Source organism: Mustelus asterias, unplaced genomic scaffold, assembly GCF_964213995.1.
Source record: "Mustelus asterias unplaced genomic scaffold, sMusAst1.hap1.1 HAP1_SCAFFOLD_3252, whole genome shotgun sequence".
NCBI classification, from domain to species: domain Eukaryota; kingdom Metazoa; phylum Chordata; class Chondrichthyes; order Carcharhiniformes; family Triakidae; genus Mustelus; species Mustelus asterias.
In genome coordinates this window covers 1-26,272 of record NW_027593197.1, presented here as the reverse complement: position 1 = coordinate 26,272, position 26,272 = coordinate 1, and the positions used below count along the sequence as shown (strand labels likewise).

General features: G+C 49.2%; 1 protein-coding gene across 1 annotated transcript; it reads left to right on the top strand.

Annotated features, from left to right (window-relative positions):
- The first annotated feature begins 864 nt into the window (after nucleotides 1-864).
- On the top strand, nucleotides 865-24,070 carry LOC144490413 (active breakpoint cluster region-related protein-like). The gene is made up of 8 exons (XM_078208156.1): nucleotides 865-1,465; nucleotides 5,469-5,528; nucleotides 6,001-6,110; nucleotides 7,390-7,529; nucleotides 8,971-9,105; nucleotides 12,665-12,770; nucleotides 22,092-22,239; nucleotides 23,391-24,070. The coding sequence occupies exons 1-8, from the start codon at nucleotides 1,334-1,336 to the stop codon at nucleotides 23,478-23,480; spliced, it is 921 nt and encodes a 306-aa protein (XP_078064282.1). The 5' UTR covers nucleotides 865-1,333; the 3' UTR covers nucleotides 23,481-24,070.
- Nucleotides 24,071-26,272: the final 2,202 nt, after the last annotated feature.

Genomic DNA, 26,272 nt, shown 5'->3' with positions numbered 1-26,272 from the left:
AGTGCGGCACTCCCTCAGTACTGACCCTCTGACAGTGCGGCACTCTCTCAGCACTGACCCTCTGACAGTGCGGCACTCCCTCAGCACTGACCCTCTGACAGTGAGGTGCTCTGAGGGGATGCTGCTGAATCTCTGCTTTGTGCTGTTGAGGCCGCTGGGTGGCCAATTGAATGGGTGGCTCTGAGGCATTCACCTTGTTGTGAGTCTGGATGGGTTTTGCTGATAATGCAGCCATTTCATAATCTCTTTCACTGAGACCAGAGTTTAAGTTCGAACTCTTTTGAGTGGAATCTAAATTCTCCACCGATTCCCTGGAATATTCCGTTGAGTTATAGAATCATAAATGATGGCACAGTGGGTTAGCACGGTTACATCACAGCATCAAGGACCCGAGTTCAATTCCCGGCTCGGGTCACTGTCTGTGTGGAGTCTGCATTCTCCCCGTGTCTGCGTGGGTTTCCTCCCACACTCCAAAGATGTGCAGGTTGGGTGGATTGGCCGTGCTAAATTGTCTCTTAGTGTCCAATGATGTACAGGTTTGGGGAAATAGTGAATGCGAGGGGTTTCAGGGATAGGGCCTGGGTGGGATATCTGTCAGAGAGTCGGTGTAGACTCGATGGGCCGAATGACCTCCTTCAACACTGTGGGGATTCTCTGTATATAATTCAGACTTGGGGAGATGGTCGTGTGGTCACAATTCGTGTCTGCAGCAAGTGTAAGTGGGAGGTTGTTCCCAGTGACAGTGAGCTGCTGCTGTAGTGAAAGGGTTAATGTGGATGATTGCTGTGTAACCTGGGGTCAGATCACAGGAATTAGATTGCATTCCGCGAATGAGGGCCAGACTGTGAGAGAAAGGGGCAGAGAGGTAGAGAGACAGAAAGAGAGGAGGGGAGGGGATCGCCTGGATCTGAGCTGCCTGCTCCCAGTTTGTACCAGATCCAACCGACATCTGGGAGTCAGGGAGGCTGCTGGAGCCACAGCGCTGGAAAATTCAGCATTCACACTCATAGTGCGGGGAAAGTCGGATTCTCACTCTCAGCACTGGGAAAGTCAGATTCTCAGTTTTCTTCCATTGGTTGAGGAGCAGACTGAGACATTCCTCTGACATCCCAGATCCGAGTGTGCGCTGAATTCCAGTTGGTGAAAGGAGCACCGTGCCGCACAATCTGTCCGGCTGTCCCAGTCTCTGCAGGGAGCTGTCAGTTTGGGAGATTGTGAACTGGGACAGTGTGAGAATGGCAGCATCCTGGATCCCTGGGCCACACAGCAGGGAAGCTCTGTAAGTGCAGCTGAGTCCTGTCGGGGCCTTTCTGTGCAGAGAGTTACTGGGAAGATGGATATCTTGGACTCTGTGTGTGAGCAGCTGCAGAAGACCTGTGCACTGGAAGAAGCTGTAAGCAAGAGGCACTCCAACACCGGAGCCAAACTGTGGGGCCGAGTCCGCAACAAGCTACTGGGAGCAAAGGTCCTTTCATTGATGTATTTACAGTTCTTCTGGAATATCAGTAATCTTAAATAGGGAGAAAGAAACCCTCATTCCTTCAAACTCCCAGAATATCCGCTAGCTATCTGTCTGTGTGAAATCCCTCCCTCGCTGACTCTCCAGTTTCTATAATCACTCAATTTTGTTAACCCTTTATCTGCTGGCTGAGTGTTAACATAAAAACACAGAAGATAGGAGCAGGAGGAGGCCATTCGGCCCTTCGAGTCTGCTCCACCATTCGTTATGATCATGGCTGATCGTCCAACTTAATAACCTAATACTGCTTTTTCCCCATAACATTTGACCCCATTTGCCCCAAGTGCTATATCCAGCCGCTTCTTGAAGACGTTCAATGTTTTGGCATCAACTGTTTCCTGTGGTAATGAATTCCACAGGCTCACCACTCTTTGGGTGAAGAAATGTCTCCTCACCTCCGTCCTAAATGGTCTACCCTGAATCCTCAGACTGTGACCCCTGGTTCTGGACTCCCCCCACCATCGGGAACATCCTCCCTGCATTTACCCTGTCTAGTCCTGTTAGAATTTTATAAGTCTCTATGAGATCTCCCCTCATTCGTCTGAACTCCAGCGAAAACAATCCTAACCTAGTCAATCTCTCCTCATACATCAGTCCCACCGTCTTACATACTGTCCTGTTTCACTGTTGTTCGTAGCTCATGAAAGGTCAGAAATAAGAGGTGATTTCTTCAGCCAGTGCCTGATGAGTAGGGAAAACTGTCTCGCTATTTGTTCAATGTTTCTATGTTAACCCAGTTATGAACTGGGTCGCTAATCACAGTCACTGCTGAAACCATTCACCTGCTCAAAACAGTGCACGCCCAAAAGAGAGTGGTGGTCGGGCGGGGGGGGGGGGGGGGGGGGGGGGGGTGGTGCTGCAGATGGGAGAGTCCTGGTACGTGAAATATTAAAACATTGTGGAATGCTCTCCCTCAAATCCAAAGGACGAGACTACAAGGGGCTAGAAATCATTTTCCAGCTGTACAACGCCCTGGTTAAACCACACCTGGAGTTACTGTGAGCGGTTCTGTGCAGCACACATTAGGAAGGATATGTTGGCCTGTGACGGAGGGCAGTCTAGATTTACTGAAATTATACTGGGACTTCAAGGGTTGAATTGCGAGGTGAGTTTACGTAAACTGGGGCTGTATTCCCTAGAATTTAGAAGCTTGAAGTATTTGATCACAATTTTTAAGCTATTACGGGGACAAAAGTGGCAGATGGGAAAGAAAACCATTTCTGCCGCTCTGGGGGTTTAGGGCTGTAAGAAGTTTAACAACACCAGGTTAAAGTCCAACAGGTTTATTTGGTAGCAAAAGCCACACAAGCTTTCGGAGCTCTAAGCCCCTTCTTCAGGTGAGTGGGAATTCTGTTCACAAACAGAGCATATAAAGACGCAAACTCAATTTACATGACTAATGGTTGGAATGCGAATACTTACAACTAATCAAGTCTTTAAGAAACAAAACAACGTGAGTGGAGAGAGCATCAAGACAGGCTGAAAAGATGTGTATTGTCTCCAGACAAGACAGCCAGTGAGACTCTGCAGGTCTAGGCAACTGTGGGGGTTACAAATAGTGTGACATGAATCCAATATCCCGGTTGAGGCCGTCCTCGTGTGTGCGGAACTTGGCTATCAGTTTCTGCTCAGCGACTCTGCGCCGTCCTGTGTCGCGAAGGCCGCCTTGGAGAACGCTTACCCGAATATCAGAGGCCGAATGCCTGTGACCGCTGAAGTGTTCCCCAACAGGAAGAGAACAGTCTTGCCTGGTGATTGTTGAGCGGTGTTCATTCATCCGTTGTCGCAGCGTCTGCATAGTTTCCCCAATGTACCATGCCTCGGGACATCCTTTCTTGCAGCGTATCAGGTAGACAACGTTGGCCGAATTGCAAGAGTATGTACCGTGTACCTGGTGGATGGTGTTCTCACGTGAGATGAATGGCATCTGTGTCGAAATGAGCTTTGTTTTGCCTTTACTTTTCGTCCAGCAACTTGAGATTGTTGTTGACACTCCACTGTCGCTGAAGTTTCTGACGGTAATAACAAATCAAACATAATTCTCAACTTTCTCTTTAAGGTGAACTTTGGGTAGTCGCAGGAGTACTGTTTCTATAAGATGTTAAAAAGCCATTCACACAATTTGATAATGAACCTTGCTCTCTTGAAGCTTTTAAAGAATGTTTCAAGGATTGTACGAATCTTTCAGCTAATCCATTCGTTGAGGCATGATAAGAAGTGGAGAGGCAACTCACTGTTTGTCCACTCAACTCTACATTGACCATGATGTAACCTTTTAACGGCACAATCATTTACATATCTTTAAAATCACCTCAGCTGGTTTTAAAGGAAGATGCTTCAACATTTGTTGGTCTGTAGTCTCAGGAATTAAAGCTACAGCAGCACCAGATTTAACCTCCATCCTAATAGGCTGTCCACTTAACTTCACAATCACCCAGAATCTCTGTGATTCACCCTGTATGGATAAAACATTCATTTGGAGCTCATCATCTTTCTGGACATTCTCTACTTCACAGTCGTAATTGTTTTCTTCCATGTTATAAAATATTTTTGTAGAATGCAACGTCTTCTTTCTGAAAGTAGCCAGATTATTCTTCTGAATATTCCTCTCGGGAAGCTGGTCTAGTCCAACAAGCTTTTGCATTTTCCCACAATTCTTGCATTGACGATCCTTTCTCCAGCATTCACTCACTGAATGGTCCATTCTGGCACATCTGTGACTTGCTTGTTCCTGTTTTTATGGGCAATTCCCAACTTGTGGAATCTCACCCTTCGCCGATTGTAAAAAAACCACAATTTTTCAACTGTGTGTTGAGTCTCCACTCAGTCGCTGCACACTACAACATGTGTGCGGACCCTGCAGTTTAGAGAAGTTAAGTTAACACAGGTACTTTTATCCTAATGTTGATGTTCCCCAGCCTTCTAATATTCGGAGTATGAGGATCCACTTAGTTTTTTTCTCAACTTAGGATCTTTTCTCGATTAAACAAAATCCCGACTTGTGGCTAATTTTCTTTTTGTAATTTCTTAAATATGTTCGAAGTTGTGGGTTTTAAACATAAAGAAAATTATGTGGTTTGCACACGGAGATTCAAAGTAACACACAACAGATTTATTCTAGAAGCTTTTGCCTGTACAGAGTAGGAAATGAAACTAAAACACCTCAATGACGTCAATATCAAATCGTATGAAAGCAATCATGCAATCACTTAAGTATATAACACTGTGTTTATATCTCCCTGTGTCTGCGTGTCCCTGTGTCTGCGTGTCCCTGTGTCTGCGGGTCCCTGTGTCTGCGTGTCCCTGTGTCTGCGTGTCCCTGTGTCTGCGTGTCCCTGTGTCTGCGTGTCCCTGTGTCTGCGTGTCCCTGTGTCTGCGTGTCCCTGTGTCTGCGTGTCCCTGTGTCTGCGTGTCCCTGTGTCTGCGTGTCCCTGTGTCTGCGTGTCCCTGTGTCTGCGTGTCCCTGTGTCTGCGTGTCCCTGTGTCTGCGTGTCCCTGTGTCTGCGTGTCCCTGTGTCTGCGTGTCCCTGTGTCTGCGTGTCCCTGTGTCTGCGTGTCCCTGTGTCTGCGTGTCCCTGTGTCTGCGTGTCCCTGTGTCTGCGTGTCCCTGTGTCTGCATATTCCTGTGTCTGCATATTCCTGTGTCTATGCCTTTCGCGGTCCATGTCTTCCTGTTGTCACCCTGTGTCCCCCTCGCCCCAGGTCTCCAGTAGATCTGGTGGATCCAATGGATCCGGCGGATCCAGTAGATCCGGCGGATCCAACAGTGAGGCACTGAGGGTTAGCTGCTTGGATCAGCAAACCCCATCTCCCTTCGGCCTGCCTTTCATTCAGAGAGTAGCAGCTGGATGAGCTTCTGTGCTCTGAGTTTGCCGGGGTCTGGGTTGTGGTTGTAAAGCAGGTTGTGAGCTTTGTGCATCTTCCACTAACTGTTTCTCTCCTCTGACAGCTGGACACGCAAACAGCCCAAAGCAAGAACTGGCAGAGCGCTGTGATTGAAATGAACGGGGTGAGTGTTTATGAAGCCAGGAATTCAGTGATTCCGAAGGTGTTCGGCACCTACACGTGTGTAAAGTTGGTCATTTAGGACATGTGTGAGATTGGAGAGGAGATTGAAATCTGTCATTGAGTGACTTTAAGACAGAGATAGACAGGTTCTTGATTAATAAGGGTCCAGGGGTTATAGGGAAAAGGCAGGAGAATGGGGATGAGAAAAAAATATCAGCCATGATTGAATGGGCTGAGTGGCCTAATTCTGCTCCTATGTCTTATGGTCTTACGTTCAGGAAATACTGGTTAGTGTCAGAGGTCACTCGATAGGGCCACGGTGACCCTTCCGGCCTCTCGGTGCATTGTCCCTCTACTGGACAGGAACTGAACATTGGTCTTGATTGGTTCGATCTCGGAAGGAGCAGAGGGAGGGAGAGTGAAGGCGTTGTGACCGTGATATTTGAATTAATTAAAGGTTTTGTGTGTTTTAGATTGAGGTGGAATTGTCGATGAAATTCACCAGCCGGGATTTAAGTCTGAAACGCACTCCATCAAAAAAACAGAGCGGGGTATTTGGTGTGAAAATTAATGTCGTCACAAAGTAAGTCATTCCCCTCCTCCCTCATTGCAATCATAGACTAGGGTCTGGCAGGGACTGCACACATGTCCTCAGACCATCCATTCCGTCTAACTGACCATCCATTTCACTGTAACTGACCATCCATTCCTTGTAACTGACCATCCATTCCCCTGTGGTGACCGTCCATTCCCCTGTAACTGACCGTCCATTCCCCTGTAACTGACCGTCCATTCCCCTGTAACTGACCGTCCATTCCCCTGTAACTGACCGTCCATTCCCCTGGAACTGACCGTCCATTCCCCTGTGGTGACCGTCCATTCCCCTGTGGTGACCGTCCATTCCCCTGTGGTGACCGTCCATTCCCCTGTGGTGACCGTCCATTCCCCTGTGGTGACCGTCCATTCCCCTGTGGTGACCGTCCATTCCCCTGTGGTGACCGTCCATTCTCCTGAAACTGACCATCCATTCCCTGAAACTGACCATCCATTCCTTGTAACTGACCATCCATTCCCCTGTGGTGACCGTCCATTCCCCTGTAACTGACCGTCCATTCCCCTGTAACTGACCGTCCATTCCCCTGTAACTGACCGTCCATTCCCCTGGAACTGACCATCCATTCCCCTGTGGTGACCGTCCATTCCCCTGTGGTGACCGTCCATTCCCCTGTGGTGACCGTCCATTCCCCTGTGGTGACCGTCCATTCCCCTGTGGTGACCGTCCATTCCCCTGTGGTGACCGTCCATTCCCCTGTGGTGACCGTCCATTCCCCTGTGGTGACCGTCCATTCCCCTGTGGTGACCGTCCATTCTCCTGAAACTGAGTGTCCATTCCCTGAAACTGACCATCCATTCCCCTGAAACTGACCGTCCATTCCCTGTGGTGACCGTCCATTCCCCTGTAACTGACCATCCATTCCCCTGAAACTGACCATCCATTCCCCTGAAACTGACCGTCCATTCCCCTGAAACTGACCGTCCATTCCCCTGAAACTGACCGTCCATTCCCTGAAACTGACCGTCCATTCCCTGAAACTGACCGTCCATTCCCCTGAAACTGACCGTCCATTCCCCTGAAACTGACCGTCCATTCCCCTGAAACTGACCGTCCATTCCCTGAAACTGACCGTCCATTCCCTGAAACTGACCGTCCATTCCCCTGAAACTCACCGTCCATTCCCCTGAAACTCACCGTCCATTCCCCTGAAACTCACCGTCCATTCCCGTGGTGACCATCCATTCCCCTGTGGTGACCGGAGTCCAGGATGTGTTGCTGTTTTGTTCAGTGTTTGTCTCGGTTTTAGGCGGGAACGTTCGAAGGTGCCGTACATCGTCCGTCAGTGCATCGAGGAAGTGGAAAAACGGGGGATTGAGGAAGTGGGAATCTATCGAGTTTCTGGAGTAGCCACAGACATCCAAACACTGAAAGCTGCCTTTGACATGAGTGAGTGAAAGAATCTACACCATACTCCTGCTAATGTTCAGGTCAGAAACTCCAGTGCTTTATGGAGCCCGCCTGGATCATAAGTTTTGCATCTTGAATTTGGCTTGGATAAGCATGATAGGTTTCACTTCAAGTGTGATTCTAATGACCCACTAGGGAGCTTTTATCAAACACAGTTTATTTAAGAATATAGTTAGCATGTATAGTAAGAAAATTAGCAAGAACTTTTATCAATTACAAACAAGAAACAAAACAATCACTATAATGTATAACCCTTAACAAATATATCTAATGTTTCCAATCAAACCAATCCTGTAGACAAAAGACCCTTTTCACAGGTTTAACACAGCACAGACCAATGCTCACGTGATACTGGAATTGAGTCCTTTGGATGAAGTCAGCAGTTCTCTGGATAGACTCAGAACAGTTTGAAGTCAACAGCTTCCCAAAACACCAGGACTATAGGCAAACCGCCAACAGCCAATTTCCCCCCTTCAGAAAGGCAAGACCTTGCTTTTCGATCACCAACAGAATTTCTAAAACCAGGGAGAGAGAGAGAGAGACTTCTTTTCAGCTTGCTGTCCCTTCTAAAACTCAAACCCTAACTGCAGCCAAACAGAAAATGAAACAAACTCACTGGGAAAAAAACTGTCCAAAAACACATGACTGTCCTCCGAACAATGCAGGATCATAAAACAATCCAGAGTTAAAATAAACAGAGCCTATTGAAGATACTGAAGCAGCAATAAAAGGACATCTCTCGACAAGCCGGCAACTATGACATCAGCTAAGGCTGTGAGCTGAGAAACATTGAAGCTGTGAGAACTGCAGAGATCATGATTTTAAAAAAAACGTTCTTAAAAGTACAGTAACATCACCCCACCCAATGCCATCAAACCCCCAGCCACACCCAGAATCAGCCAGGTGATTGGGAAGGGAGTTTTGGGTCAGTATTGCTGACACGGGAGACCCTGAGCTCAGTATCCCCTGCCACTACCTGTAGAGACTGGCTCCTACCCATTGAAAGAGTTTTAACAACACCAGGTTAAAGTCCAACAGGTTTATTTGGTAGCAAATACCATTAGCTTTCGGAGCGCTGCTCCTTCGTCAGATGGAGTGGAAATGTGCTCTCAAACAGGGCACAGAGACTCAAAAATCAAGTTACAATCAAGATGCCTCCTGTTCCTACCCATTGTTACAGGGAGTGCTGACAGGATCAGAAAGGCTGATCCCATCAGCTTTATATTTTCCAGAGGGAGAAGGTTTCAGCTGATGCTTGGAGTTGATCAATCAGGTGATGGATCCCTGGGATGCCCCTTCTAACTCCGAGACACAGGTCGTCTGAATTTAATTATGTGTAACCCTGATCACAAACAGTCGGAATTTAATTCTGTGTAACCCTGATCACAAACAGTCTAACTTGCATGTCTCCTTTTTTTAGATACCAAGGATGTACTGGTGATGTTAAGTGATATGGATATAAATGCCATTGCTGGAACACTGAAGCTGTATTTCCGTGAGTTACCGGAACCACTTCTCACCGACAGATTCTACCCGGCATTTGTGGAAGGGATTGGTGAGTCATATGGCAACAGAAAACACAGCAGTACACAACACCACAGCACACATCACCACGGCACCCAACAAGGGCAGCAAGATGGCACAGTGGTTAGCACTGCTGCCTCACAGCGCCAGGGACCAGGGTTCAATTCCGGTCTTGGGTCACTGTCTGTGAGTTTGCACGTTCTCCCCATGTCTGCGTGGGTTTCCTCTGGGTGCTCCGGTTTCTTCCTCACACTCCAAAGATGTGCAGGTTAGGTGGATTCGCCATGCTAACTTGTCCCTTAGTGTCAGGGGGATTAGCTAGGGTACGCACGTGGGGTTACGGGGATAGGGCCTGGGTAGGATCGTTGTTCGAGCAGACGCGATGGGCCAACTGGCCTCATTCTGCACTGTAGGGATTCTAAGATTCTATACTATGATTCTGTGACCACAGCATCGCAACACAGCTGCATTGCAACACAGCAGCATCGCAACACTGCAACACAGCAGCATTGCAACACTGTAGCATCGCAACACTGCAACACAGCAGCATTGCAACACTGCAACACAGCAGCATTGCAACACTGTAGCATCGCAACACTGCAACACAGCAGCATTGCAACACTGTAGCATCGCAACACTGCAACACAGCAGCATCGCAACACTGCAACACAGCAGCATTGCAACACTGTAGCATCGCAACACTGCAACACAGCAGCATTGCAACACTGTAGCATCGCAACACTGCAACACAGCAGCATCGCAACACCACAGCATCGCAATACGCAACACCACAGGAGGCAACATCACCCACAAGCAGCACATTCTCACCGATGGCTCAGATGGCTAGGCATTTAAAGCAGAGGTGAATAGATTCTTGGTAAGCAAGGAGGGTGATAGGTTATTGGGGGCAGGCAGGATGCAGATTTGAGGTCGATAAGATCAGCCATGATATTAAATGGCAGAATAGGCTCGAGGAGCCAAATGGTCTCCTTCTGCTCCTTGGTGGTATGTCCCAATTCTACAGCGCCATTCGCAATCTCACCACGTCCCAAAATGTTTCACAGCCAATCAAGTACTTTGAAAATATGGGCATTGTTGTAATGAGGGAAACACAGCAGCTAATAGGACATAACAGCAAAGTAATAATGACTGGATGATATTTATTGAGGGATAATTAAGGGTCAAAACTCAACTCCTCTTACACAAATAAGCAGATATGTACCCTCTACCTGAGAAGACAGATGGAGTGTCAGCTTAACAAGTTATCAGAGGCATTTCCTCAGTACTGACCCTCTGACAGTGCGGCACTCCCTCAGCACTGACCCTCTGACAGTGCGGCACTCCCTCAGTACTGACCCTCTGACAGTGCGGCACTCCCTCAGTACTGACCCTCTGACAGTGCGGCACTCCCTCAGTACTGACCCTCTGACAGTGCGGCACTCCCTCAGTACTGACCCTCTGACAGTGCGGCACTCCCTCAGCACTGACCCTCTGACAGTGCGGCACTCCCTCAGCACTGACCCTCTGACAGTGCGGCACTCCCTCAGTACTGACCCTCTGACAGTGCGGCACTCCCTCAGTACTGACCCTCTGACAGTGCGGCACTCCCTCAGTACTGATTCTCTGACAGTGCGGCACTCCCTCAGGACTGACCCTCTGACAGTGCGGCACTCCCTCAGTACTGACCCTCTGACAGTGCGGCACTCCCTCAGCACTGACCCTCTGACAGTGCGGCACTCCCTCAGTACTGATTCTCTGACAGTGCGGCACTCCCTCAGGACTGACCCTCTGACAGTGCGGCACCCCCTCAGTACTGACCCTCTGACAGTGCGGCACTCCCTCAGCACTGACCCTCTGACAGTGCGGCACTCCCTCAGTACTGACCCTCTGACAGTGCGGCACTCCCTCAGTACTGACCCTCTGACAGTGCGGCACTCCCTCAGTACTGACCCTCTGACAGTGCGGCACTCCCTCAGGACTGACCCTGTGACAGTGCGGCACTCCCTCAGTACTGACCCTCTGACAGTGCGGCACTCCCTCAGCACTGACCCTCTGACAGTGCGGCACTCCCTCAGCACTGACCCTCTGACAGTGCGGCACTCCCTCAGTACTGACCCTCTGACAGTGCGGCACTCCCTCAGTACTGATTCTCTGACAGTGCGGCACTCCCTCAGGACTGACCCTCTGACAGTGCGGCACTCCCTCAGTACTGACCCTCTGACAGTGCGGCACTCCCTCAGCACTGACCCTCTGACAGTGCGGCACTCCCTCAGCACTGACCCTCTGACAGTGCGGCACTCCCTCAGTACTGACCCTCTGACAGTGCGGCACTCCCTCAGTACTGACCCTCTGACAGTGCGGCACTCCCTCAGTACTGACCCTCTGACAGTGCAGCACTCCCTCAGTACTGACCCTCTGACAGTGCGGCACTCCCTCAGCACTGACCCTGACAGTGCGGCACTCCCTCAGTACTGACCCTCTGACAGTGCAGCACTCCCTCAGTACTGACCCTCTGACAGTGCGGCACTCCCTCAGTACTGACCCTCTGACAGTGCGGCACTCCCTCAGTACTGACCCTCTGACAGTGCAGCACTCCCTCAGTACTGACCCTCTGACAGTGCGGCACTCCCTCAGTACTAACCCTCTGACAGTGCGGCACTCCCTCAGCACTGACCCTCTGACAGTGCGGCACTCCCTCAGTACTGACCCTCTGACAGTGCGGCACTCCCTCAGTACTGACCCTCTGACAGTGCGGCACTCCCTCAGTACTGACCCTCTGACAGTGCGGCACTCCCTCAGTACTGACTGGAGTATTTCCTGTGTTTGGTTCTCCAGTCTCTCGCTGCTCACTGAGCTATTCCGGCACTGGGATGTCTGTCGTCAATGACATCATTTGCTGCAAGTTGTTTAACTGGCAGTCAATGTCAGGGTGAAGGAGGCGAAAGCCCAGACTGACGGGCGGCACGGTAGCACAGTGGTTAGCACTGCTGCTTCACAGCTCCAGGGTCCCGGGTTCGATTCCCGGCTCGGGTCACTGTCTGTGTGGAGTTTGCACATTCTCCTCGTGTCTGTGTGGGTTTCCTCCGGGTGCTCCGGTTTCCTCCCACAGTCCAAAGATGTGCGGGTTAGGTTGATTGGCCAGGTTAAAAAAAAATTGCCCCTTAGAGTCCTGGGATGCGTAAATAGAGGGATTAGTGGGTAAAATATGTGGGGGTAGGGCCTGGGTGGGATTGTGGTCGGTGCAGACTCGATGGGCCGAATGGCCTCCTTCTGCACTGTAGGGTTTCTATGATTTCTATGATTTCTATGACGCAGGTAAACACGTCAAAACAGATCTGAAATAGCGGTGAGGTTGCCCCACTGAGTACAGTCACACTAGCTGGGTCTAACTGTCACCTGATTTCAGTCCCTCACTATGTCCAGTAATTGTCCTCAGTTCCACTGCCCTGTGGGGGGGTTTCCTGTGTTCTGACTAGGCTGGGGTGCTGTTGTTGAGTTGGGGCTGAGGTACAGTCTGACACGCGGTGACTCGCTGTGGGTTTTGTTTTGAGGCCTGTTGCTGTGGTAACTATTGTCCCTCTCTTCCCCAGCTCTATCGGACCCAGCAGCAAAGGAAAATTGTATGTTACACTTACTCCGCTCACTGCCCGACCCAAATCTCAACACCCTGCTCTTCCTGCTGGACCATCTGAAAAGGTATGGATTCCTAAAGCCCATCGTGCTCCCCCTCCCCCTCACCCCCCCTCCCCCTCTCCCCCACCCTCTCCCCCTCCCTCTCCCCCTCCCCCTCCCCCTCCCTCTCCCCCTCCCCCTCCCCCTCCCCCTCCCCCTCCCTCTCCCTCTCCCCCTCCCCCTCCCTCTCCCCCTCCCTCTCCCCCTCCCCCTCCCTCTCCCTCTCCCCCTCCCCCTCCCCCTCCCTCTCCCACCTCCCTCTCCCTCTCCCCCTCCCTCTCCCCCTCCCTCTCCCCCTCCCTCTCCCCCTCCCTCTCCCCCTCCCCCTCCCCCTCCCTCTCCCCCTCCCCCTCCCCCTCCTTCCTCTGGTGGGATTGATTTGGGATGTGAGCGTGGTGCCTCACATTGGAGTTGGAGTGGTGCTGGGGGTTAGGTGGGAGGTCTCCCCAGTGCGTGCATTTGTGTGTGTGTGTCCCTTGCACTCACTTGCCCCCCCCAAAGTCCCCCCAGTCCCCCGACCCGCGCATTCGCCCCTGACTCAGTCTGACCTGATGGAGGCCATTATCATAAAAGGGTTTGACCAGTTAAACGCAGTGAAGCTGTTTGCACTTGCCAGTGAGATCATAACTAAGTGTCATCAATATGAGATGGTCACTAATAATGGCAGTATCTACCAGGCAATGTAGAAAGTTACCCAGGTATGCCCTCTCTACAAAAGCAGGACAAATCCAACCCAGCCAATTACTGCCCCTTTAGTTTACTCATCGACAGCGCTATCAAGCAGCACCTGCTCAGCAATAACCTGCTCACTGAAGCTCAGTTTGGGTTCTGTCAGAGTCACTCAGCTCCTGACCTCATTACAGCCTTGGTTCAAACATGGACAAAAAAGTTGAATTCCAGACGTGAGGTGAGCATGACAGCCCTTGATATCAAGGCAGCAATTGAACGGTGTGTGGCATCAAGGAGTCCTAGTGAAACTGGAATCAGGGGGGTAACCCTCCACTGGTTGGAGTCACACCTGGCACAAAGGAAGATGGTTGTGGTTGTTGGAGGGCGGCATGGACAAGTTGGCCGAAGGGCCTGTTTCCATGCTGTAACCTCTATGACTCAATCATCTCAGCTCCGGGACATCACTGCAGGAGTCCCTCAAGGTAGTGTCCTAGACCCATCTTCAGCTGCTTCATCCATGACTTTTCCTCTGTCATAAGGTCAGAAGTTTGTTGATGATTGCACAATATTCAGCACCATTCACGACTCCTCAGATACTGAAGCAGTCCATGTTCAAATGCAGCAAGACCTGGACAATATCCAGGCTTGGGCTGATAAATAACATCAGCAATGATCACAAGTACCAGGCAATGACCATCTCCAACAAGAGATATTTAACCATCACCCTTTGACATTCAATGGTATTGCCATCGCTGAATCCCCCACTATCAACATCCTGCGAGTTACCATTGACCAGAAACTGAACAGGAATAGCCAGATAAATATTGTGACTACAAGAGCAAGTCATTGGCTGAGAATTCTGTGGAGAATAACTCACCTCCTGACTCCCCAGAGTCTAATCACCATCTACAAGACACAAATCAGGAGTGTGATGGGGCGGCACGGTAGCACAGTGGTTAGCACTGCTGCTTCACAGCTCCAGGGTCCTGGGTTCGATTCCCGGTTCAGGTCACTGTCTGTGTGGAGTTTGCACATTCTCCTCGTGTCTGCGTGGGTTTCCTCCGGGTGCTCCGGTTTCCTCCCACAGTCCAAAGATGTGCGGGTTAGGTTGATTGGCCAGGTTAAAAATTGCCCCTGAGATTCGTAGGTTAGCGGTATTAGCGGGTAAATATGTGGGGGTAGGGCCTGGGTGGGATTGTGGTCGGTGCAGACTCGATGGGCCGAATGGCCTCCTTCTGCACTGTAGGGTTTCTATAATTTCTTCTATAATTTCTCTCCACTTGCCTGGATGGGTGCAGCTCCAACAACACTCAAGAAGCTTGAAACCATTCAGGGCAAAGCAGCCCACTTGATTGGCACCCCATCCACCACCTTCAACATTCACTCTGTCCACCACCAGCACGCAGTGCCAGCCGTGTGTACTATCTACAAGATGCATTGCAGGAACTCACCAAGGCTCCTCAGACTGCACTTTCCAAACCCTCGACCACTACCATCTAGAAGGACAAGGGCAGTAGATACCTGGGAACACCATCACCTGGAGGTTCCCCTCCCAGTCACTCACCATCTTGACTTCGAAATATATCGCCGTTCCTTCACAGTCGCTGGGTCAAATTCCTGGAATTCCCTCCCTAACAGCACTGTGGGTCAACCCACAGAACATGGACTGCAACGATTCAAGAAGGCAGCTCACCACCACCTTCTCAAGGGCAACTAGGGATGGGCAATAAATGCTGGCCAGCCAGCGACGCCCACATCCTGTAAATGAATTTTAAAAACTGGGTGATACAAGGGGTTTTACCCACTGTGAGCAGATAAAACTCAACAACAATCATCATCCCAGCAAGAGCTAAACAGCTAAACTGAAATAAGAGTAGTTATAAAGTGGTGAGAGCAGAATTGGCTGGAGTGACTGGGAAAGGAGTTTAACAGAAAGGCGGATGATCAGTAACAGCGGATGTTTCTGAATATAGCTCATGACTCACAGCAAAGATCGATCCCAATGAGGAAGAAGGATTCTAGGAAGGAGTTAAATCAACTATGGTTAACTAAGGAAGTTAAGGATAGTGTTAAAACTGAAAGAAAAAGCATACAATGTAGCAAAGATTAATGGTAAGCCAGAGAAATCATAGAATCATAGAAACCCTACAGTGCAGAAGGAGGCCATTCGGCCCATCGAGTCTGCACCGACCACAATCCCACCCCACATATTTTACCCGCTAATCCCTCTAACCTACGCATCCCAGGACTCTAAGGGCAATTTTTAATCTGGCCAATCAACCTAACCCGCACATCTTTGGACTGTGGGAGGAAACCAGAGCACCCGGAGGAAACCCACGCAGACACGAGGAGAATGTGCAAACTCCACACAGACAGTGACCCGAGCCGGGAATCGAACCCGGGACCCTGGAGCTGTGAAGCAGCAGTGCTAACCACTGTGCTACCGTGCCGCCCTTTTTAAAAACTCAATTGCAACACTTCATCAGCCCCCAGTCAGGGTTATTGATGCATATTTCTATTTGGGGGAATTGGGAAAGTTGAACAAAATAATAATAGAGGGAGAAGATAAACTGTGAAGGTAAACTGGCAAGGAAGATAAAAATGAACAGTAAGAGCGTCATTAAATATATAAAAAGGAGAGGCCAAAGTGAATATAGACTCCTTAGAGAATGAGACTGGGGAAATAATAATGGGGAACTAGGAAATGGCAGAGGAGTTAAATAAATACTTTCTGTCAGTCTTCATGGTAGAAAACACTAATAACATTCCAAAAATACTAAATAATCAAGGGGCAGAGGTAGGGAGGAAATAAATACAATAACTCTCACTCGAGAAAAGTACTCGGGAAACTAATGGGGCTAAAGACCAATAAGTCCCCTGGACCTGATGGGTTGCATCCCAGGATATTAAAGGAAGTAGCTACAGAGATAGTGGATGCGCTGGTAATAATTTTCCAAGAATCCGTAAATTCTGGAAAATTCCCAGAGTATTGGAAAGCTGTTAATGTAACACTCTAATTTAAAAAAGGGAGCGAGACAAAAAACAGGGAACTATAGGCCAGTGAGCTTAACCTCTGTCACTGGGAAAATGTTAGAGTCTGTTATAAAGGATGTAATAGTAGAGCATTTAGAAATACATAATCTAATCAAGCAGAAACAGCATGGCTTCATGAAAGGGAAGTCATGCTTGACAAATTTATTAGAATTCTTTGAGGTGATAAAGAGCAGGATAGAAATTGGGGAACCAATAGATGTAATATACTTAGATTTCTAAAAAATGTTTGATAAGCTTTATTGGATAAGGTACCATACAAGGTAGTATATTAGGGAAGTGGTGAGGATAACACAGCAGTGTAAGGATCACTCACTGTGTACCTGTACAGAGTCAGTTTATTCAGCAGGGTAAGGATCACTCACTGTGTACCTGTACAGAGTCAGTTTATTCAGCAGGGGAAGGATCACTCACTGTGTAACTGTACAGAGTCAGTTTATTCAGCAGGGTAAGGATCATTCACTGGGTAACTGTACAGAGTCACTGTTTATTCAGGGTAAGGATCATTCACTGTGTAACTGTACAGAGTCACTGTTTATTCAGCAGGGTAAGGATCACTCACTGTGTAACTGTACAGAGTCACTGTTTATTCAGCAGGGTAAGGATCACTCACTGTGTAACTGTACAGAGTCACTGTTTATTCAGTGTAAGGATCAGTCACTGTGTAACTGTACAGAGTCACTGTTTATTCAGCAGGGTAAGGATCACTCACTGTGTAACTGTACAGAGTCACTGTTTATTCAGGGTAAGGATCACTCACTGTGTAACTGTACAGAGTCACTGTTTATTCAGCAGGGTAAGGATCACTCACTGTGTAACTGTACAGAGTCACTGTTTATTCAGTGTAAGGATCAGTCACTGTGTAACTGTACAGAGTCACTGTTTATTCAGCAGGGTAAGGATCACTCACTGTGTAACTGTACAGAGTCACTGTTTATTCAGGGTAAGGATCACTCACTGTGTAACTGTACAGAGTCACTGTTTATTCAGCAGGGTAAGGATCACTCACTGTGTAACTGTACAAAGTCACTGTTTGTTCAGCAGGGTAAAGTGAATTAACCGAAGGCGAACCAGAGAGTAGGGCCAGTAAGACTTAAAGAAAGAGCAGGCAGGGTGTGGTTGCTAATCAAAGAGGGTTTGGTGGTTGAAGTACATTTGTTTCAATGCGAGAAGTATAACAGGTAAGGCAGATGAACTTGGAGCTTGGATTAGTACTTGGAACTATGATGTTGTTGCTGTTACAGAGACTTGGTTAAGGGAAGGACAGGATGGGCAGCTTAACATTCCAGGATACAGATATTTCAGTCGAATAGAGGGGGATGTAAAAGGGGTGGGGGAGTTGTACTACTGGTTAAGGAGAATATCACAGTTTTACTGCGGGAGGACACCTCAGAAGGCTCATACAGTGAGGTGTTATGGGTAGAGCTCAGAAATAGGAAAGGTGTATTCACAATGTTGGGGGTTTACTATAGGCCGCCCAACTGCCAGCGGGAGATAGGGGAACAGATGTGTAGGCAGATTTTGGCGAGGTGTAAAAGTAACAGGGTTGTTGTGGTGGGAGATTTTAATTTCCCCTATATTGACTGGGACTCACTTAGTGCGAGGGACGTGGATGGGGCAGAGTTTGTAAGGAGCATCCAGGAGGGCTTCCTGAAACAGTATGTAGATAGTCCAACTGGGGAAGGGGCCGTACTGGACCTGGTATTGGGGAATGAGCCCGGCCAGGTGGTCGATGTTTCAGTTGGGGAGCAGTTCGGGAACAGTGACCACAATTCAGTAAGCTTTAAGGTACTGATGGATAAAGATAAATGTTGTCCTCAAGTGAAGGTGCTAAATTGGGGGAAGGCTAATTACAACAATATTAAGCAGGAACTGAAGAATGTAGATCGGGGGCAGATATTTGAGGGCAAATCAACATCTCGCATATGTGAGGCTTTCAAACGTAAATTGATAGGGATTCAGAACCGGCACATTCCTGTAAGGATGAAGGATAAGTATGGCAAGTTTTGGGAACCTTGGATAACGGGAGTATTGTGAGCCTAGTCAAAGAGAAAAGGAAGCATTTGTCAAGGCTAGGAAGCTGGGAACACACGAAGCAAGTGTGGAACACAAGGAAAGTAGAAAGAGGTGGGAATGGCTGCTACGAGAGGACACAGGTTTAAGGTGCTGGGGTGTAGGTACAGGGGAGATGTTAGGGGGAAGTTTTTCACTCAGAGGGTGGTGGGCGAGTGGAATCGGCTGCTGTCAGTGGTGGTGGAGGCAAACTCAATAGGGTCTTTTAAGAGACTCCTGGATGAGTACATGGGACTTAATAGGATGGAGGGTTATAGGTAGGCCTAAAAGGTTGGGATATGTTCGGCACAACTTGTGGGGCCGAAGGGCCTGTTTTGTGCTGTAGTTTTTCTATGTTTCTAAACTTGAGTAAGGAGGGCTAAAAGGGGTCACGAAAAGTAATTGGCCAGCAGGATTAAGGAAAATCCCAAGGCTTTTTATACATATGTAAAGAGCAAGAGGGTAGCCAGGGAGAGGGTTGGCCCACTCAAGGACAAGGGAGGGAATCTATGCACGGAGCCAGAGGAAATGGGTGAGGTATTAAATGAGTACTTTGTGTCAGTATTCACCAAAGAGAAGGACTTGGTGGATGATGAGTCTGGGAAAGGGTGTGTAGATAGTTTGAGTCATGTTGAGATCAAAAAGGAGGAGGTATTGGGGTTCTTGAGAAATATTAAGGTAGACAAGTCCCCAGGGCCTGATGGGATATACCCCAGAATACTGAGAGAGGCAAGGGAGGAAATTGCTGGGGCCTTGAGGGAAATCCTTGTATCTTTACGAGCTGCAGGGGAGGTCACAGTAAGCAGTTTAACAACACCAGGTTAAAGTCCAACAGGTTTATTTGGTAGCAAAAGCCACACAAGCTTTCGGAGCCCCAAGCCCCTTCTTCAGGTGAGTGGCAATTCTGTTCACAAACAGAGCATATAAAGACACAAACTCAATTTACATGAATAATGGTTGGAATGCGAATACTTACAACTAATCAAGTCTTTAAGAAACAAAACAACGTGAGTGGAGAGAGCAGCAAGACAGGCTAAAAAGATGTGTATTGTCTCCAGACAAGACAGCCAGTGAAACTCTGCAGGTCCAGGCAACTGTGGGGGTTACAAATAGTGTGACATGAACCCCATATCCCGGTTGAGGCCGTCCTCGTGTGTGCGGAACTTGGCCATCAGTTTCTGCTCAGCGACTCTGCGCCGTCGTGTGTCGCAAAGGCCGCCTTGGAGAACGCTTCCCCAATTTCAGAGGCCGAATGCTCGTGACCGCTGAAGTGCTCCCCAACAGGAAGAGAACAGTCTTGCCTGGTGATTGTCGAGCGGTGTTCATTCATCCGTTGTCGCAGCGTCTGCATAGTTTCCCCAATGTACCATGCCTCGGGACATCCTTTCTTGCAGCGTATCAGGTAGACAATGTTGGCCGAGTTGCAAGAGTATGTACCGTGTACCTGGTGGATGGTGTTCTCACGTGAGATGATGGCATCTGAGTCGATGATCCGGCACGTCTTGCAGAGGTTGCTGTGGCAGGGTTGTGTGGTGTCATGATCACTGTTCTCCTGAAGGCTGGGTAGTTTGCTGCGGACAATGGCCTGTTTGAGGTTGCGTGGTTGTTTGAAGGCAAGAAGTGGGGGTGTGGGGATGGCCTTGGCGAGATGTTCGTCTTCATCAATGACATGTTGAAGGCTCCGGAGGAGATGCCGTAGGTTCTCCGCTCCGGGGAAGTACTGGACGACGAAGGGTACTCTGTCCACTGTGTCCCGTGTTTGTCTTCTGAGGAGGTCGGTGCGGTTTTTCGCTGTGGCGCGTCGGAACTGTTGATCAATGAGTCGAGCGCTATATCCTGTTCTTATGAGGACATCTTTCAGCGTCTGGAGGTGTCTGTTGCGATCCTCCTCATCCGAGCAGATCCTGTGTATACGGAGGGCTTGTCCGTAGGGGATGGCTTCTTTAACGTGTTTAGGGTGGAAGCTGGAGAAGTGGAGCATCGTGAGGTTATCCGTGGGCTTGCGGTACAGTGAGGTGCTGAGGTGACCGTCCTTAATGGAGATGCGTGTGTCCAAGAATGCAACTGATTCCGGAGAGTAGTCTATGGTGAGTCTGATGGTGGGATGGAACTTGTTGATGTCATCATAGAGTTGTTTCAGTGATTGTTCACCATGAGTCCAAAGGAAGAAAATGTCGTCGATGTATCTAGTGTATAGCATCGGTTGAAGGTCCCGTGCGGTGAAGAAGTCTTGTTCGAACCTGTGCATGAAGATGTTGGCATATTGAGGTGCGAATTTGGTCCCCATGGCTGTTCCGTGTGTCTGGATGAAGAACTGGTTGTTGAAGGTGAAGATATTGTGGTCCAGGATGAAGCGGATGAGTTGTAAAATTGCATCTGGAAACTGGCAGTTGTCGGCGGTGAGCACTGAGGCCGTTGCAGCAATGCCATCGTCGTGGGGGATGCTAGTGAAGAGTGCCTCGACATCCATTGTGACGAGGAGCGCTCCTGGTTCAACTGGCCTCTTTCTGTACTGTAGGGTTTCTATGATTCTATGAACTGCTCCATGTGTGCCGAGTTTCTGTAGGAAGTCCGTAGTGTCGCGACAAAAGCTGGGGGTTCTTTGTACAATGGGTTTCAGGATGCCCTCGACATAGCCGGAGAGGTTCTCGCACAGGGTCCCATTGCCCGATACGATGGGACGGCCGGGTGTGTTTGCCTTGTGTATCTTCGGGAAGCAGTAGAGATCTCCAACACGGGGAGTACGTGGGAAGATAGCACGGAGGGTGCTCTGAAGGTCCGGATCAAAGGTCTTGATCAGAGTGTTGAGTTGACGGGTGTGTTTTTTGGTCGGATCTGATAGCCACGTTCCGCACACACGAGGACGGCCTCAATCGGGATATTGGGTTCATGTCACACGATTTGTAATCCCCACAGCCTGCCTGGACCTGCAGAGTTTCACTGGCTGTCCTGTCTGGAGCCAATACACATCTCTTTAGCCTGTCTTGATGCTCTCTCCACTCACATTGTTTGTATCTTAAAGACTTGATTAGCTGTAAGTATTCGCATTCCAACCATTATTCATGTAAATTGAGTCTCTGTCTTTATATGCCCTGTTTGTGAACAGAATTCCCACTCACCTGAAGAATGGGCTTGGGGCTCCGAACGCTTGTGTGGCTTTTGCTACCAAATAAACCTGTTGGACTTTAACCTGGTGTTGTTAAACTTCTTACTCTGTTTACCCCAGTCCATCGCCGGCATCTCCACATCATAACTGTACAGAGTCACTGTTTATTCAGGGTGAGGGTGATTCACTGTTTATTCAGGGTGAGGGTCCCTCGCTGTTTATTCAGGGTGAGGGTGTCTCCCTGTTTATTCAGGGTGAGGGTGTCTCCCTGTTTATTCAGGGTGAGGATGATTCGCTGTTCATTCAGGGTGAGGGTGTCTCCCTGTTTATTCAGGGTGAGGATGATTCGCTGTTTATTCAGGGTGAGGATGATTCGCTGTTTATTCAGGGTGAAGGTGTCGCCCTGTTTATTCAGGGTGAGGATGAAATGTGTTTTGGGTTTTGATCATGTTGCTTTTTGGGTTTAGGGTTGCGGACAAGGAACCAATCAATAAAATGTCTCTGCACAACCTGGCCACAGTATTTGGCCCAACTCTGCTTCGACCATCAGAAACTGAATACAAAACTCATGCCAACATTGCATCTGATATCTGGTCCCACGAAGTCATGGCGCAGGTATGTGACATTATTTAGCTCTCTCACAGTGAGTGTGAGCGGGTGTGAGATTCGTGAGCTCGCTCACAGTCAGTGTGAGTGATTGTGAGAATAGTGAGCTCTCTCACAGTGAGTGCGAGTGGGTCTGTGATTAGTGAGCTCGCTGTGAGTCTGAGCGGGTGTGAGATCAGTGAGCTCTCACAGTGAATGTGAGCGTGAGATTAGTGAGCTCTCTCACAGTGAGTATGAGCGGGTGTGAGATTACTGAGCTCTCACTGAGTGAGAGATTAGTGAGCTCTCGCACAGGGAGTGTGAGATTAGTGAGCTCTCTCACAGTGAGTGTGAGATTAGTGAGCTCTCTCACAGTGAGTGTGAGATTAATGAGCTCTCCCACAGTGAGTGTGAGATTAGTGAGCTCTTGCACAGTGATTGTGAGATCTCTCACAGTGAGTGTGAGCGGCGGCTATACACAGCCACTGGTCCAATTTGCTGTAGGTGGATTTTTAAAGAGGTGTTTTCTCAGGCTCAGCTGCTCTCGGGGGGGGGGGAAGAGGTTGTGGAGAGGTTTGTGGTCTGGTCAGATTGGGGCAACTAATTGGCATCAGTGCCTTTCCTGGAATGAGACCCTCAGGGATTTTGGCAATCCAAGAACTCCCAGTGGACAGTGCATGTCTGCTATTGGAATTGGACCAAGTGCCACTATGAAATCCCTCGGCTGAGTGACCAGAGGGGAATTGAACAGCAGGGGGAAAGTAAGAGGCAGGGATTGGTGGGGTTACTGGGTCAGTAATCCTGAGGCAGGCTGTGCCTGAGTTCTCGTTCCAGAGCCCCGGACAGAGTGGGCTTAGAGCACCATCCTATCCACCCTTTCATATCTGTTGATGGGATATGGGCATCAGTGGCAAGGCCAAGACTTCTTGCTAAACCCAAATTGCCCTCGAGAATGTTGTGGTCGGGGCTGTGAGAGGAAGGGTTCTTGGGATGGTGGGACTGCAGAGATGGTCATGTAAGGGTGAAGCAGACATGGAAGGATTGCAGAGATAGTGGTCTGGGCACGGTTCTGGCTTGTGGGGGCAGGAGGGTGATGTTTGTGGAGGAGGTGTGTGTGGGGGATGGGGTGGACCTGATTGTGGTACAGGGTATAGACACTGATGCTATTTGTGTTCACACAGGTCCAGGTTCTCTTGTATTACCTGCAGCATCCCCCAGTCTCCATCAGTGAACTGAAGCGAAACACCCTCTACTATTCAACAGATGTGTAGAGTATGTTCACAACCTTGGAATCCTTCAACTTAAATCGACCATTGACCAAAATAAATCCGAATGAAGAAAATATCGCAGAGCGACTCCCCTTTTTCTGAAGTGTGTCCCTTATACAGCTGTGTGCCTGGAGCAAGATGGGGACCACACTGTGTATAGTCCTGTCCTGTGTATTGTGTGTACAAGCACTGTTGGCTGTCCATCCCTCGCACTCCATCCCTCGCATGGTGCATTTGTCTTGTTTACTCGCGGAGCTGTGAGAAATTCACCAAGTGCTCCAGCCTCCTGCTCCTGGATCTGCTGCGGTCCAGTGGGCAATGAGACTTCGCTGGGGCAGCTAACAATCTGTAACCAAGTGGGAAACATCACTGGAGGAATATGATGGATATGTCACTTTGTAAGGATATGATCCCAGAGCCCGATTCTGGAGTGCGCCTCAATTATTGGTGTCAACTGTGATTAGCATTTCATACACTCCTCTGATTATTAGCAACCTTTTTGCTTGATACAAGTTGTTTTACATTCTGTAGATTATTCTGACCCTCAATGGGTGACAAATTCATGATAAATAAAAATTGATGACATATTTGCTAAAAAGACAACATCTCTGGTTTGATTTCATTAATTGGATTTCTGTGAAATCTCCCTCGTGCTCTCCCTCCCTTCCCCTCTCTCTCTCAAATCTCTCCCCTTCCCCCCCCTCTCTCAAATCTTTCCCCTTGCCCTCTCTCAAATCTCTCTCCCTTCCCCCCTCTCTCAAATCTCTCCCCTTCCCCCTCTCTCAAATCTCTCCCCTTGCCTTCTCTATCTCTCCCCCTTGCCCTCTCTCAAATCTCTCCCCCTTCCCCTCTCTCTCAAATCTCTCCCCTTCCCCCCTCTCTCTCAAATCTCTCCCCTTGCCCTCAAATCTCTCCCCCTTCCCCTCTCTCCAAATCTCTTGCCTTCCCCCTCTCTATCTCTTCCCCTTCCCCTCTCTATCTCTCCCCTTCCCCTCTCTCTCCTCTCTCCCCTTCCCCTTCCCCCTCTCTAAAATCTCTCCCCTTCCCCCTCTCTCAAATCTCTCCCCTTGCCTTCTCTATCTCTCCCCCTTGCCCCTCTCCAAATCTCTCCCCCTTTCCCCTCTCTCTCAAATCTCTCCCCTTCCCCCCTCTCTCTCAAATCTCTCCCCTTGCCCTCAAATCTCTCCCCCTTCCCTCTCTCTCAAATCTCTTGCCTCCCCTCTCTATCTTCTCTTCCCCTTCCCCTCTCTATCTCTCCCCCTTCCCCTCTCTCTCCATCTCTCCCCCCTTCCCCCCTCTCTATCTCTTCCCCCTTCCCCCCTCTCTATCTCTCCCCCTTCCCCCCTCTCTATCTCTCCCCCTTCCCCCTCTCTATCTCTCCCCCTTCCCCCCTCTCCATCTCTCCCCCCTTCCCCCCTCTCTATCTCTCCCCCTTCCCCTCTCTCAAATCTCTCCCCCTTCCCCTCTCTCTATCTCTCCCCCTTCCCCTCTCTCTCTCAAATCTCTCCCCCTCTCTCTGTCTCCCCCCTTCCCCACCTCTCTCTCAAATCTCTCCCCCTTCCCCTCTCTCTCTCAAATCTCTCCCCCTCTCTCTGTCTCCCCCCTTCCCCCCTCTCTCTCAAATCTCTCTCCTTCCTCTCTCTCAAATCTCTCCCCTTCTCCCCCCTCTCTCTCTCTATCTCCCCCTTCCCCTTTCTTCCTTTGGCACAAGCACAGCAATTCTATATAGAATTTTTTTAGTATTTTCTTTTCCCAGGTTGTTTTTGCTGCATCGTTTCCTGATTAGAAAAATGTGTTCAAGCTGGTTTCTGGCTCCCTGTTCCCATTGACACGACACGGTGGCACAGTGGTTAGCACTACTGCCTCACAGCGCGAGGGACCCAGGTTCAATTCTGGCCTTGGGTCACTGTCTGTGTGGAGTTTGCACATTCTCCCTGTGTTTGTGTGGGTTTCCTCTGGGTGCTCTGGTTTTCTCCCACAGTCCAAAGATGTGCTGGTTAGGTGGATTGGCCATGCTAAATTGTTCCTTAGTGTCCCAAGATGTATAGGTTAGGGGTTTGGTGGGGTAAATATGTGGGGTTACAGGGTTGGGTAAAATGCTCTGTCGGAAAGTCGGTGCAGACCTCAATGGGCCCAAATGGCATCCTACTGCACTGTAAGGATTCTATGTTCTATGATTCCACAGTTCCCTAAAAGTGGCAACACAGGTGGCCAAGGTGATTAAGAAAGCATTTGGCATGCTTGCCTTCATCAGCTGGGGCATTGAGTATAAGAGTTGGGAAATCATGTTGCAGCTATATAAAACCTTGGTTAGGCCGCATTTGGAGTATTGTGTGCAGCTCTGGTCATCACACTATCAGGAGGGCATGGAAGCTTTGGAGAAAGTGCAAAGAAGGTTCACCAGGATGTTGTCTGGTCTCGAGGGTGTTGCTATGAGGAGAGGTTGAATAAACTAGGACTGTTTTCACTGGGAAAGACGGAGGCTGAGGGAAGACCTGATAGAGGTCTACAAAATTATGTGAGGCATAAACAGGGTGGACAGTCAGAGGCTTTTCCCAGGATGAAAGTGTCAATTACAAGGGGGCACAGGTGAGAGGGGGAAAGTTTAAGGGAGATGTGCAGGGGATGATTTTCACGCAGAGAGTGGTGGGTGCCTGGAACACGCTGTCAGAGGAGGTGGTGGAGGCAGGCACTTTAGCAACATTTAAGGAGGCATCTGGATGGGTACATGAACAGGGAGGTAATAGAGGGATACGGACTGAATAAGGGCAGAAGTTTTTTTTAATTTAGTTGGA